At 42.6% G+C, this 16,143-nt stretch overlaps 1 protein-coding gene across 2 annotated transcripts in view; it reads left to right on the forward strand.

Annotated features, from left to right (window-relative positions):
• LOC119399260 (WD repeat-containing protein 47) overlaps positions 1-15,855 on the forward strand; it is a 148,612-nt gene extending 132,757 nt beyond the window's left edge. Inside the window, exons 11-12 of one of the 2 annotated variants that reach the window (XR_007416511.1) lie at positions 7,166-12,097; positions 12,812-15,855. Coding sequence is in view for 1 of the 2 variants with exons in the window: in XM_049416772.1 (XP_049272729.1) it covers positions 7,166-7,311 (146 nt within the window). In the remaining variant the exon portion in view is untranslated. Of the gene's footprint in view, positions 1-7,165 lie in introns of both variants that reach the window. The other variant, XM_049416772.1, reaches the window with a different exon arrangement.
• Positions 15,856-16,143: the final 288 nt, after the last annotated feature.

The raw sequence follows: 16,143 nt of genomic DNA on the forward strand, positions 1-16,143 counted from the left end.
ATTATATAAATACTATACAACTCTTCTGTGATCCCCTTCAGGTTCGATGTATCCAGGTTCGACTGTGCAAGATAGAATTAACTCGTCTGACATTTTCTTTTCTTGCTTTATTTTCAAAATGTAGGCACAGTTAGACTCTATAATACATCTCAAAGAGGAACGCGTGATAGCAACCTGCTTATTGCTTTTCGGCCAAAGTATTGATGAACTCTCTGTTATAGTAGAGTGTTTAAAATCCTAAAAGGTCATCTATCAGAGTACTAAACATCACATGACTGCTTTTTTATGGTTCAGTAATGTTTTTTCAGTCTGTCTCTTTAAATTATGTTTATTTTTGTCTTGTCAACTGGATCTTTCTATTTTCGGTTAATATCAACAGAATGAGTCTCTTGAATTTTCATATGTTGAAGGTTGTGTATATTGGTTCACGAAAGTGTTTTCTGTGCATGGCAAATAGTTATGTGTTGTGAGACTGCAAATATAATGCACATCAGACAAGACTCTTAGAGGCTAACTGTGGTTTCTTCATCGATGATAACCAAGAAGACAAGAATGGTAAAACTACTTAAATGTGTGGTTGCACCGTTCATCCAAGGTTTGTCAGTGTATGTTTAAGGTGATTCCTTTCAGCGTGTTTTGTTCATGGGATGGCCTGACATGGTATGTTGGGAAGAGCTACTTTTGATTTCATTGATTGTTGTAACCACATTTGGAATGTGACTTTTCATTTTTATTAAGATACTAGTATGATCGTCCTAAGCAGCCACTCTTTAACTTGTACATATTCACTGTCAATTCTGCTCACTAATTCATACCACTTCTGTGTGAGGCCCATATACTTAGATTTAGGTGCACGTTAAAAAACCCCAGGTGGTTGTAATTTCCGGAGCCCTCCACTACAGCATCTCTCATAATCATATCGTGGTTTTGGGACATTAAACCCCCAAAATTATATATATTATTTATCACCACGTTCTGTACTAGCTGTGTTGAGTAACTGGCAAGGGCAGTAGGACTTTACCAAAGTGGGTAATCTTTAAGATCAGCACATTGTCCACATATTAGCATACTACTAAATGCTGGGGGCTGCCTGTAGTTGCTGCTGGTAGTTAATGGTCAAGAAAATTCCTGTGGAACGTATTGCGATAAACAGTGCATTTAAATCTTACAATAGCAAGTTTTACTTTTGCTATATCACTCAAACATTTCGCTACAACATTTGCATCATTGATGTCACCACTTTTCTGCATTTAAAATAAGGGTGTTTGAATAGGGAATTTTAGAACCAAATCGAATACAAATTGAATGCTATTCAAATAGTTCTCGCATAGTTAGCCAGCCATTTTTAAAGCAGCCCTAGAATTCCACAGCATTTTATTTGAAACAATAACGTATGCTGTCGGGCTAGTTGGTGCATAGCTGGCTAGAAAATCGTTTGCGCAAAACAAGAACGTGGACGAAGAAGTAACGCGGACAAGCGCACACTCGCAACTGACTGTTATTAAACCGATGCTCATCTTCTGAAACCCTCACGCATGCGTACAACACACAAAACAACAACAACAAAAAAAAATCACAGAGACCTATCATTACAACCTCTCAGATAGGAAGGCAAATTAATATTCACAAAAAAAAATATTCACAAACTTCCACACAGGAACATTCGATAACTTTTATTTGACAAATAATCGCACATTTATGTAAACAGACTTAAACGGACACTAAAGGCAAATAACAATTAACGTCGCAGTGAAAGCTCAATGTATGACAACGTCTAAAATGGCAATATTAGCAACAGCAGTGCCCTGCTAACCGAGAAATTAAGCTAAATGTATCACACGACATGCGCCACGAGTGGGACATTTTGGAAATGATCCCGATGACGTGAGAGCATCCGACTACAATTAATCACTAGTAATCAAACTAGCTGCAATAAAAAAAGAACTTTCCGTGCATCAAGAGACGGAATAAAATGCTGCTTGTTCATTTCTGTTTGATTCATGGAAAAAAGAACCTCTTTGGCGTTTCCATGAGGAACGGCGCGCGTGGTTCAAAGGTTCTGTTTTTGCCAAACTGCGCTTCACCCGGTGCCCTGCTTCGCTCACGCGGTCGCGTCTCAGTGGTAGTTTCAGTATCGCATACTGCCGCAAGTGTTTTGCACGCTTGTGAAAGTCGCTCTGACAGAAAGTTCGACAAAATGCCGCATGCACGTGATGTTGCCGGATGCCCGAATGGTGCACGCCGCCGCGCAGTAAAGGTGGGCAACGTTGGGCACGGCAACAGTGACGTCAGAAAGACCGCTTTCAGGCGGGTGATTTGAAGTGTGCTAATGAGATGCGGACCACTAAAACGTGATTTTATTTCAAAATAAGCACTTCCTTGGCACAAAAGTAGCACCACAAGGTTTCTGGACCGCTATTTCAACAATGAACATCGACTTAATATTTGCCTTTAGTGTCCTTTAGGCAGCAGCAAGAGCTTTTGAGATATTTTGTAACTGTATGTTGAAATACAGCTGTGACTACGGTACTCAACTTGGTACTTCGTCACCGGCTTTTAAATAAAACTGAGGCATAAAAGTTAAACAGTGTTGAACTGAACACCACATATACAGCTAGATATGTAATGAAACACATAAAGCAGTTACAGTAAAAGCTATTTAATTCAAACTCGGTTAATTTGAACTTGCACTTAATTCGAACTGACGCCTTGGTCCCAGCGCAGTCCTGTGTATTTCTGTGGGGGGGAAACTCCCGATAATTCAAACGCTTTAGTATCCACAACAGTTAATTCGAACTGGGAGCCCCAGATTTTCATCGCTTCTCGCAGAAGTCGGCTCAGAGTGATCACAAGGTGTTGCGAAACCAAACCAAACCAAATTTACTAGAGATGTGAAACAACGAAAGAACAGCATTTCTCAGCAGATGAGAGTTGGGACGCTGCGCTGGAGCTCTAGGGCAAGCTGCAAATGATGCTCATGGAGTCGCGACAGAATAAACGCAAGAATACGCAAATTACTGATTACTTTTAATTTTGATTGCGCTAATTCTGCCATGTAAATAAACGTATTTTCGAGCATAGCGCCATATATTTCACATTAAGGCTCACTGCTCACATGAATGCATGTCGGTGCTTGTTTCTGGCTTATCACTGACTGATCAAATAATTCTGTTCGCTGTTAAAGCTCCATGAGCATAATTTACGAAATCACCTGCCATGAACGGGTAATAGCGCCTAATTTGCGATAACGAGTCCAGAGGTGGCTTCTTTGGGTTCTGCCCGCGCAGTGTGGCGCGGTGTCCGTTCATTCTAGCGCCCGCCGGCTAATTCGAACTCCGCTTAATTTGAACAATCTTATAGCCCCCTTCGAGTTCGAATTAACGAGCTTTTACTGTATCACAGCATGGGCCTTACAACAAAAGCAGGTAAACAGTGTTGAATATACTGTACCTGCAAAAACAATTTACATAAGCACAACACTTGTTTCTATTGTTATTCATGTAAATGTATATAGTGAGAGCATGTGAGAGAGGGTTCTGTTGTATTGCCAAGAGGCCGTCCAACAAAACCACCAATCTCATTAACTTGATAATGGATTAATGACAGCTCCGCTTCGGCAACACTAGAGTTTTAAGCAAAAGCACCTTCATCTATTCATCAGCAGTATAGCATCAGTAGCCCCGTAAAAGCTTGGGCTGCATGTATCTCGGTAATTCAATGATTAAGACAAGAAAAGATGACTCCTCGCTGTTCCAACATTTCATTCCTTCGCGGTTTTCCTGTCAGTTCTGATTAAAAAAATGTTTTAGAAATATTTGGTTTTTCGGATATGCACTATTTTATTCAAGTACCGAATTGAATAGAACACCGTTAAATGCATTATTCAAAACTTTTGAATATTCGCACACGTCTAGTTTAAAACTACTGCAAGCTACGCTAATTTTGCAAGCTACGCTGTTTGTCTATGTGTGCCTAAACATATATCTTTTGTCCTGTCTTTTACGTGCGCTACAAGGAAACTGAAGATGTGCTGCCAACAAGCCCGCATCGCTTCCCTCGTGAGCTAATTTTGAGCTCGGGCATTCATACTTTCAAAGCTCCTGGCTAAAGTCTGTTCTGTCTCTTCCCGCTTGAGATATCAAGGTGAACACCAGTTTCAAAAAGTAAGAGGCAAGAAAGGATTGTTCGGCCATATTTGTTCACCTAGTACACATGATGGCAGTCACTGCTGAAATCACGTCATTCATGCCCGTTATACTCGCCTTGCTCCAGCAGTGCAGTTTTATCCTTCATATAACAAAGTGTTTCATTGTTTTTATTAATCTGTTTCACTGGGAACGAAGATGAAAAGATACTGCCGGTGCTGCTATGATACAGAATGCATAAGCATGGACATTGAGCTGTGAAGAGATTGAAATGCTGGCTAGTTGCAGCTGGCTAATTGATAAGGAAAATCATGCTACATAGCCAGATGGTGACAGCATACAGGTCACAGCTGAAGAAAGCATCTACATCCTCAGCTTCCCTGTGTCCTGTCTAGCAGTGCTGTATGGCTCTGCATCATTTACCAACTAAGCCTGGCAAAGCAGTGAGAAACACCGTCGCCGCCTATTGGTTTTTGTACCAAGTTTACTCTTTCCCTTTGTGCACGTCTCAGCAACAGTGAATGCAATGTGTCTGCATTTGCATAAATGACACATTGTACCGTTTTGGTACATCATACTGAAAGGGGTCATGAACCACTTTTCAAAGTAATTATCTAATGACCTCAGTATCGGAGTTTACTTCCTCCCAAATCGATTGCCGCAAAAATTTCTCGAATCCGTCAAGATTGAGCGGAGTTACGGGGGTTTGGCGCACGCTCTCAGCACTTTCTTTTTTTTCTCGTGCCGACGAGTGCACTGGAAGCTACACAGGGAGGGATGGCACGGGGGAAAGAAGTTACGTCAGCGCGCGTCATGAAACGCGATCGCTCTCCCGCTGTGATTCGCGTGCGCGAGTGCGGCTACCGTGTACTGAGGAGTGCGGCGCCGGCAAGTGGAGGCACCCCGTGGCAAGAAGCGCATCTGATCCGAACGCCGCTCTCAATTTACGTCTGCTATCGGCGAATAAGCATGCTATGTCTCTTGCGACGTAAACAGGCAGATCCGCGACGTCAACGGGCAGACGCCCCGCCCACCGACGAGAGTGAGAACCGGCCTCTGTTTGAAAAGAGGGCGCCTGAGGAAACGGCAACTTCGCGCTTCGCTTGTGTCCTTTATGCGGCACGCACGACTGTAATATTTGGCAGAGCAGTTCATAGTTGTGTCAGCTTTCCGCAGGATGTGTTTTTTCGGCAAGCCCAAGGGGTGCTTCATGACCCCTTGAATGATGCCAGCTACCCATAGCTGTAGGACCTGCAGTTGTTCAGCTTACGACCATAGCCTATAGTGCCCAAACCACACACTATATTTCCGCTGCCTCTTTTGTTATTAGCAGTCAGTAACCTTGCTAAATGCTGCCCAACTCTTGTGTGGGTAAGATCTATTAATAATAATTTCTGGCTTTTTTATATGCATTTAGGTAAGTTCATTGCTAAAGTATATGTTCAGGTAGCTGGCTCACATCTTGGATGTGCTGCAATTGCTGGTGCCTGCGAAAGTTCTCCTGAGGCACTATGCAGTGACATAATGAGTCTGCCACAGGGCAGGACATTCCAGACTTGCCCCAGTAATGCTTTCGTTATGTGCTCTCCCTTCAAGGAAGAGCTTATTTGTACACAATGTTCCCAGTCCTGCCTCACATTGTTATGCCAGACTAATGGGCAAGCGGGAGGGGAGGGGAACTCATCTGCCAAATAATAAGCCAAGTAAACATTTGCATGTGAAATAGCCATACCATAGGAACGTCATTCCACTTATTTTTCATCAACAAATTTTGTGACCATGTCCTACCTTTTGTACCCACCCACATCTTATAAAGCAATGGACAACACTGTTCAGTGGCAATGCAGATGCGTCACAAAGTGCATTAAATACGGGAAGAAATGTTAAACATAGTTTTTTTTTATACAAGCTCTCTCATCCTGAACAGTTGGATGCTTAATATAAAGCAGTTAAATTTGAGGACTTTAGTGATCTTGTCCAGCCAGCAGTGCGAGAACAGCTGTGACCAGTTCTCTTGTAATGCTCCTATTATTCACAGTGGTGCATTAATGCCTTTGTGAATCAAAGTCGAATGACGATCATGTGATGATTGTAGCTGATTTCATTAGATCTTTATACAAGGAATAAGAGTGTTATTGATGTTATTTTTGTCCTATTTTTTACATACTGAAACCCCACTGGGGTTATTGCAGTAGTGTGGATATTATGGTATAAGAGGAAGCAAAAGATTGTTCAGACATTCTAAAAGCCGGAGTTGTAATGCATTCTAACAAAACTACTGCATTGATGCTAGCTAGCATTTTGTCATTTTCTGCATGTGGTGTTCATGGGGTATTTAAGGGGACTGCTTTGAGTCATAGATATTCCCATTCTATCTACAGTGCATTTATTCAAAGTGAGTGCACCTTAGTGGCGAGATGTTGGGCAGGTAAAGCAAGCATTTTGTTCTCGGCAGGGAGCAGCAGGGCAGCCGTGGTTGTTCCACATAGTGATGGCCATAAAAGGTGGCCCATGCACCCTGTCTTGTTAATAATCTGCGACGGCTGTGACAGCTGAGCTAGCTGATATGGCTGGTCACTTCGTGTGTACTGTCTCCATGTGCCTAATGTGGGAGCTCACGTTATCTAAAAGTAACAGGCAATGCAATGCTTCTTTCTTCTGTTTGCACTGGCTAGCATAAGAAAAGCCCGCGGTCATGTTCATTGAGTGAGATGTTTTCGTGTTTGTCAGTGCATGTGTGGCAACATGCTCAATAATTTGATTAATAAGGGAATGTTTACTGCAATATATAGGGCTGCTAAAACTATAAACCTTGCCTCTTGTCATTGGCATAGCTATTGCTATCAGTGCTTCAGCCTTTTGAGCAAAACTGACCTTTCTTTGTTCTATTTGAATTTTTGTTTAACCATTAATGTCTTGACCAATTCTGTCAGTATAGCACTACAGTTTAATCGCCCAAATTTTTACCGCAATTTCTGTAAGCCTTTCAGGCAGTCATATTAATGCTTCCCTTCCCACAGGTGACCTGACGCAGCCCCTGCCCAGCGTCGTAGTTGCAGAGCACGCAGACAAGGTCATCCAGGCCCGCTGGCACCCCAGTGACTTCTCCTTTGTCAGCACCAGCGCTGACAAGACAGCCGTCCTCTGGGCCCTGCCAGTCAACTGAAGTGCTCCCTCACCCTACAATTGAAACACCCTCCATGGGGTGTGGGTGCTCAGACTCTAGGCTCTGTGATAAACCTCCTTAACCCTGTCTCTGCCTACCTCCCTCCCTCTCTCTTTTTAGTTTTTGTTTTCACCAACTTTAGATTGATGCCCATCCTGCCATAACTTTAGCTTTCTGGCCCATACATGTGTTAATTTGGCAGCCCAGTTGGCCATCGAATTTTTGTTACCTTGTCTTGCAGGTTGCGCACTGCTAGTGTTATTATCAAACCAAAAGATGTGTTTTTTGCAATTGTTGTGACATGCAAATATCATCTTTGCTGTATCTCTGACATCCACACTTCTCTGTGTAGGCATGTTGTTGATTATATGTTCATTCACGTTGTAGCTCTTTCCTTGAGCATGTCCTCCTGTACGTAAGAGCAGTTGTTTGTTCTGCTTTTTAATGTGCAGTGAAATTTTTTTACGAACTTTAACAGATGTGTTTTATAGTTGCTTAATGAATTTTACTGAAATTTACAAAGAGATGCTTCAATTATGCTGGGTAATTGTATAATTTATTTTTATGTTTACTGCGAATGGTAACTATGAGCTAGAGAATGGGCTGGAAGTATCGACCTGTCTACAATAATCTCAAATGATTTCTTGTATAACAAAAGAAAAATCGTGTGGTGGAATGTGGGATTTAAATTGCGTTGTGTTATGGTGCAAAAGACTAAATGATATTCGCCAGAGACAAAACATCATGCTTTTGTGTAAGCACTTAAGCCTTCTGCATTTTCTTAAATGGGTCCTGAACCACCCTTCGTACTTGGTGAAAAAACACATTCTGCAGAAGGCAGACGCTCCTGTGAACAGCTCAGCCAAATCTTGCAGTCATGCGCGCCAAGGAGAGTCTACAAGCGGAGATCAAAGTTGCCACTTTCCCAATCGCCCTCTCTTCATGCAGAGGCCTGTGCTCACTGTCTTTGGAGCTGCCAGCAGCTGCTGTATGGCGTCACACAGCAGGTTGCTGCCATGTATTGGCCAATAGCCAAGATAAATCAAGAGTAGCGTTTGGATCAGATTCACTTCTTGCTTCTGGGTGGCGCCACGTGCTGGTGGCCGCGCTTTATAGTCTGCTAAAAGTACACGGTAGCAGCACTAGCACGCACCGGAATCGCACCGAGAGTGATCACGTTTCATGACACGCTCTGAAGATCATGACGCGGGCTAATGTAGATTCTTGTCCATTTGTCATCGCCCCTTGTGTATCTTCCAGCGTGCTTGTAGGAATGAAAGAAGAGAAAGCACTTAAAGTATGCGACAAACCCCTGCAACTCCGCTCGTTCCCGACAGATTCAAAAATTTTTGCAGCAGTCAATTCGCGAAACAGTAAACTCCTATACTGAGGCCATTCAATGATTACTTGGAAAAGTGGTTCAGTACCTCTTTGTGCACTACTTCTTTTGGAAATAATATGTAAGTTTGAGCAAGCGTAATGAAGTAGCAAGGTAGAGAATGTGGAGCAAAGGATATGATGGTGTGGCAGCTTGAAAAGAAGCAGACTGCAAAAAGAAAATAACTACAAGTGAATGCCAGGTGAAAGATAGCACAGAAGCCTGAGATGAGCCTCCTTCCATGTGCTCTTAAGATCATGTGGGAGTCTCTGAGCAAAGTGAACAACCAGGAGCTCATACCTGCTGTTTACAGTAATTGCGATCAAGGACACTAAAGAGAAGTGTTCATACATTTAAAGGGAGACCTGAGTTTTAAAACATTTAAGGCCATATTCGGAAACGCTCTTCACCTCAGGTCATTTCCTTACCTTACGTGAGGAACCCTTTGTGCCTTCTTACCTTAAGGAGCTCCTTGAGAGAGCCAACATATTCTGAAAGCTTCCTTCAACCTTCCTTTCCAAAGGAAGGTTGAAGGAAGCGTTTAAGGAAGCGCCAGTCCTTCCTTCAGCCTTTTAAGCTGAAGGAAGCGCCTCAGTAATGTAAGGTGCATGTTTCACAAGTCTGGGTATGAGTCCCTCATAACCATATCATGGTTTTGGGACCTTATTCCCCAACAATCGTTGTTGTTATTATTGTTGCCTTTTCTGTTTATTTAACTTTAGCCTGTTGCATCAGGCAAAAAGAAGATGGACAGAGGTTTTGCAGAACACGCCTTTTCTGTTTCTGTGCACTTCTGCGTTCTGTCCTCTGGGAATGACGATTTGTACGTGCGTGTAATCGATGCAGTGAGTGACGCCAGGAAAGTCAGCAACATTAGAAACTGAATACAGTGCAAGGGCCCGTCACTTCGACAGCTGCACTTTAGTGATGGCGGAGCAGTGATTGTATATGTGGGGTGGTTCAGTGCTCCTATAATTCAGCTTTGGTGATGCAGTGGGCTAACACACAGTGTGTAAGTTCGTGATGCTATACGACCTAGTTTTGAATCCCGCGTTTGTTAACTTTTTTTATGTAAGTGTTATTTAAAGATTGGTTAAAAATATTTTTTTTAGGTGAATTACATTGGTGTCAACGGCTTGCACCCAAAGCCGTCGCTGACGCACCTCACTCTGGCACAAGTGACGTGCAAAAAAGTGAAAGTACTGAAGGAATATTACCATGAAGCGGCAACCTACGTTCCTAGCCCCCAATGACACGAGCCAATTGGTGACACTGGCAAAATTGTGAGAATTGAATGGGCATCGTGAACGACACGCTGGATGTGCGTACATATTAGGGGAACAGCCTCACACAGATGCTCCTGCTCATGGACAGCTGCAACATGTTCATGAGGTCACCAACAGCGCACTGCATCATGCCTGTTCCAAACAGTATAAGAGTGATGAGAAGTGTCAAAGGCGCCGTGCAACACTTTTTGAACGTGGTCAGAAAATGCTGCTGATCGGTAGTCGAGGCTTCTGCAAACATGTAAGCCAAAAATGTTTCCCTGCCCCTTGCGGCGCAAGCGGCAGGGAATTTCGAATTAAATTTCAAACTCAGATAGAAATCACTTGCTCTTCTCTCGACAAATGATGCCATGTACCCAAATCAAGTGCGTCTCATACCCAAAATACGTCCTGCCGCAACATTCCCACGCCACGGCATGGCACATTGCGGTGCGGACAAGTAAGCTGCGTGCAATGTTTATACGTTGGCCACGCGCGCATTCAAAGAAAACAAGCAAAGAAAGTGCTCTTGGTCTTGACGGGCGCTGACTTATGAATGTATCTTTTGCCCCCCCTTGTACCCTCCCCCCTGTGTAGCTTTTAGCATGTTTGCTGGGTCGAAAGAAGAGAAAAAGCGCTTAAGTGTACAACAAAACCCTTAACTCCGCTTGTACTTGACGGATTCTAAAAATCTTTGCTGCAGTCGATTTGTGAGGCAATAAACTCAGATAGTGAGTTCATTTTACGATTACTTTGAAAAGTGTTTCAGGGCCTCTTTAACACAGATGGGAGAGGCTCTCCTCTTTTATCATTAATTTTGTTGAGACACAGCTCTTTCAGTGTGTGCATAGTAGACTGCTGCAAGAAGCTACATCTCGTCCGAAATTCTGCCTCGCTATACAGTTCCAGAGGGTTCAACCAATCCCTCCGATTTCTTGCTGAAAGTGTTGGATAGTGGTACATGTCACTGTATACATCACTTGCTCGTAATGTGAATGCAATGGAACCTTCGACATTTTTGTCAGCCAAAAAAGCACAGTAGCCCTTTTTCTTCATCTAGCAGCAGTGACACACTGCGGTGCCCTCCATTCTGTTCGCAGACAAAAGAGCTTACAAAATACTGCAGAGAAGCACCTTTTAATTGCAAGAAGCGAGGTAAGGAGACACGGAAGTTGCTCTAGCGCTACCTTAACTTAAAGGGAGCACCAAGGAAGGCCTCAGTGAGGGAACATCTGTGAGGAGCGTTCTGGAACTTATGGGCCAAATATTATTAACATGATAGTGTTAAAGAGCTCATTTCGCAGAAATTCTGGTGTCAGCGGTGTTGGCATCTTTGGCTGTGAGCGAAAAATCAGCATTGTCCATGAGCAAGAATTCAAGGTAGATGCAAATAAAGAAATAATAAAAGATCTTCAGTTCGAGTGAGATCGGGGATTCGAACCTGCGACCCCTTGCTCTGTGGCGCAATGCATTTAGCCGCTCAGTCACCACGCATACATCTTCTAGCATACTAACGGCGAGCTATTTATGTACACCATTTAGTGTTGGTGGTATGCACATCTTGGAAGTTCTTCAGCGGCTTGACAGAAAACCGGGGAGATAGCGCAAAGGGTCCACGGGTGCGCTTTCCATGTTCTTTCGCGCCGCATGCATGGATATAGGAGCCAGCACGCGTCTGCACTTCGGCTTTCCTTGCTGCACGGTTTAGGTGTCAACCGAAAAACGAAGGCAGGCTAGCGATTGGGATGGCGATACAAACACGGTTTGATTAAGCTATCTCATTCTACTCTTGAAAGCAAAGCTCGAGCGTCCTCCAAGTTTTTGCACTGCACACATCAGGCAATTTACAGTTTCACGTCGAAGATGGCTAAAAATGGCTTCTTTTGGCAGATCTGTAAAGTCATTTTCTCTGATGACTGAGAAAGGTGTTGCAGGTCTTCATCAAAGTAGCTTTTCTCTACATAATAGAGGAACTATTTTGTGCAATTTTTGGGATGACTGGCAGAAAATATTTTACATCAAGCAAGCTAAAAGTTATGTGAATATATGATACTATATTCCTGAATGCTAATTTCATGTACTTCATTATATCGAGGTTTAATTGCATCAGTAAACTGACTTTATACATTAAAAAAAAATCACAGTTTCGCCGCATGGGCGAAGCAATGAATGCGATAGCAAGAAACTAATGCTATACGAAGTGAGGCTCGCCAATGGATACTCTCAGTTTGAACAGCGCTCCTGTTACAAAGGCGGCCGAAGCAGCGAAGGAAACTAGCGTGCTTCAAGTGTCGAGCTGTGACACTTGATAGTTCGCGCTCATCTTCTGTTTGTTCGTTTAGCGGCGTCGTTTAGCGGCGCTCCGTAACATGAGCGCGGACATCACGGTTAAAGCTTGAAACATCCCTCTTGCCCTCACCACAAGAAAACTGCGCGAGCAGACAGAGGAAGGCCAAGGTTCTCCTTGCGCAAATATAAGAAGAAGCAAGCGAGCTCGCCGACGACTTTTAAATGCGCTCGTCGCGCTCCTAGCGCCATCTCGCTGGTAATGAAGAAACGCTTATGAGCATCGGCCATCTCTGAGTCCGCCCAGCGGCAAAGGGTGTGTATGTAACGCTCGCCGTTAGCGATGCGGAGGACCTGCGTTCCGTGGCGTAGTGGCTAGCGCCACTCACTGCGGAGCAAGAGGTCCCTGGTTCGATTCCGCGCTTCGGAAGCATTTTTCTGAATTATTTTTCTTTGGGGCTTTTATATATATATACATACTTATACATATACGGTGCATGACGGCGACGGGGGCGGACATTTTCCAGCCGAGACTGTCCATATAATTGCTATCGCAATAAAAGAACTCCAGTGCTGTGAAGTCGGCTTACATGTTTAACACTCCAATCTTTCATTGCTTAACGGGAACTGTGCCGATGGTATATACAGTGTTCACTTTTTCAAACTTTCTTTTTGTTTAATGCGGCCTAGGCTGCTCTTGCAAAACTTAGCATGTCGGTTATTTAAGAGTTCAATGCTTACAATGATAGCTATGACAAAAAAAAAACAAATGATTACAGATTTAAAAGTTTTGTTCAGCGAGAAAAAATGTGTTGGAGCATTCGCTTAAATGGCCCTTCAGTGAGCCTCGTCACACAGGCAACCCAGACACCATTGTTTGTAGGTCTTACTTTTCTGAAGCTACCTGATATAAATTTTTCTGGTGAGCTAGTTTTTTTCTGGTGAGCCGTGTCCGTAGCCTTTGGCCAGAAAGCACAACTGTCATCATGCACAACAGCATCTTTGAATTTCGTGATCTTCCAGCACTGTTGTATCTTACCTGGTGGTGTCGCCGCTCTGCATGTTGCTGCCTGAGTGAACCTGCGTGTTCACAAACTGTTGACCTTTTTTTTTGCACATACACCTCCCCCTTCTAACCACGCACAATTAATTAAGGGACTATAAACTGTAATGCTCAAAAACACAAAAATTACTTAGTGCAAGAAAAATTGCGGCACACAAGGTAGATACCCTTGTGCATCTTCCTTGTGTGCCGTGTTTTTTTTTTTCTTGCGCTAAGTAATTTCTGTCAGTATGCACCAGCTAGGCCCTCAAAAAGTCCTATTATGTAAAGCTCAGCCTAAACCTGTTTGTGACAGGTTGAAAAGCTTTCACTGTGCACATTTACTCAGCTATGTATGTTCTTTTTCAGTTTTTTTTCTCTCTCTCTCTCTTTTTTACCATGCCCGCTACTGCATGAAGTCATGATGGCAATGCTTGCAGTTTTTGTAGCTGCTACAAATCTCATTTAGAGCACAGCCACTAGCATAAGTTTGGACAGCACTAATGTATGCTATAAGGGAGACCTTTATTAGTGCATACAGGCAACAGAAAAATGAAAGAGTTACGTTCACCTGCAAGGAAAAGAAGCATAACCCACTGCTAACCATACTACGGTTGTGATGTTGCATGCTCTTGCCTCGCAGTCTGTCTTTTTGTTGTTTATCGAAGAAGTGACATGTATAGGATGTACCTAGATCTATCCCGCCACAGGGTAAAATTGAAGGTTTTCTACGTAACTGAAGTTTCCATTTATGCCATCTTACAAGGATAGAAATAGGGTTGGGACATTCACATTTCTGTCTTGTCTGTAGCTGAGTCCAAAATCTTTTCTATTTCTGGTCATTTGCTGAATGAAGCACTGTTTCAAAAGTGCCTTGTAACGCAGGCATGTGGCTGCCACTTTGACGCATTTTGTAATAGCTGTTACTGTGGAAGGAAGCCTGTATGTCTAGCTTTAGTAGCGTTGGCAGGCAATATTTGATGTTATCAGCTGGCGGCTTCACTTCAGCATTTTGCACAATGATAGTCATGCTAATTTGAGAATAATCACTGTGTGCGCAACCTTGCAAGTGTATGCAATTTGAAATTTTAAAAGGGGTCAGTGCTGCTCAGGAGTAATACCTTGGGCAACTTGCTTAAGACCATCCGTACTTTGTTTTTATACTGTGGTACACCACAGATTTATTACTTTCCCATTTAGGTAAAGAACAAACTTTTGTGCAATAATGTGTGTCAGTTTTGTATGATCTTGTTGTCTGCTCTGAGTTTCTAGCCATGTTAAAGTAGATGCAGCATGTAAGGATTACTTAGCTTGTGTGCGGGTTCCTTTTGCCTGTGTTACATAAGTGGCAGAAGTATAATATATGCTTATAAGCCAAAATGAACGCGCATTTATAATTTTTGATGTTGCCTGATTATCGCACAGATTCATTATAGCCTCATTCCCCAACCCCCTTTTATTTTAATTTTTCTACTTACCTCGGTGTCAGAGATTAGGGCTCTGTGAGTGAGTACTGTGCATTTACCCAACATGGAAGGGTCACAATATCTATAAACACTCGAGTTTATGTAAAACGGAGGTACTCCTGTGGGAGGCATGCTGCCCAATAATAATCGGACAGGCTTCAGTGTGCTTATTGGCTTGAGTGCCACAAAAGCTACAGCAACCTATCAACCACGGCTTGAGAGAGTGCTTTTTGCATGAAGGTGCCATGAGTTATCATTCTAGAGCTGGTAATAGAACTTTATTTGTTGTTGCTTGCCACCATGTGTGTCATGCATCCATAGTGCAGTGAAATTTTCACACATTTCAGTGTTTCCAAAAAGATTATTTGTTGTCATAGTAGTAAAGCGGAGTATGTATAATAGCCAGGAATCTCTCCTGTAGCGTTTTTAGCATATTACTATAAGGCAGTGAAGTTTTTACTTTTTATCTGTTAATTCTTTCTTTTACTTTAGATCTTAGATGGTGTCTTTATTTAATGCTTGTTGTGCGGTATCTACTCAAATATGCGGAAATACTTCTACTTTTGCCATCAAGCTTGAAAATTTTGGCATATTGCTTAAAACTACCACTGAAAATAACACGCAAATATGAAAGTGCGTCATTTGGATCAGAGTTGTTTCTTTTTGTATGTGAGCTTGTTGTGCAGGGAGGAAGGGTTTGTGCATATTTTATTTAAGCTTATTTAAAAAGACGTAATGTACACACCTTTGAAGCCACTAGAGCTCTGCATGGATTCCCTCCTTGTCTATTATGAAGGAATAAGTTTTTGCAAAGAGCATGGCGACTTACTTATGTTAAAGTGTTGGAGTAAAATCGCTTACCTATATACGGAGACACAGTGTTTCGCACATTCAGGCCAGTTGCAACAGATCTGCTGCACATAGCACAGCAATTTGTCTTTTATTGTACATATCCTTTTTTGTGCTTTTCGCATGTCAACATAATTTAGTTGTACAAATATTTTGCCTACCACCTGTGGAGTTTCCATGAGATACATTGGCGGCGTGTATAGCTTGTAATAAATACCGGCATAATAAACATTGCTTCTTTGAGCTGCCTCGGAACCTTTGTGAGAGGTACATCTGTGTTGGCTTTCTTCTACATTTTCTTTTTGAGTATCAGTAGTGGCTCTCATTCACTGGTTGTTTCTTTATGTGACCGAGATCGGGTTACATCTGTTGCTGTGTGAAATGCAGCAACATTGCTGTATCCCTGTTAACTATATTAGTGCATTGCATTTTACACGCTTTGATTATCTATAGGAGAAATAACGGCATTCTTTATTTTTCTCTCTTTATGATTAGAAAGATTATCTGACAAATTTCTGCAGGGAAGGCGCAACTGTTACATGAACG

This window comes from Rhipicephalus sanguineus, chromosome 1 (genome assembly GCF_013339695.2).
Source record: "Rhipicephalus sanguineus isolate Rsan-2018 chromosome 1, BIME_Rsan_1.4, whole genome shotgun sequence".
NCBI lineage: Eukaryota > Metazoa > Arthropoda > Arachnida > Ixodida > Ixodidae > Rhipicephalus > Rhipicephalus sanguineus.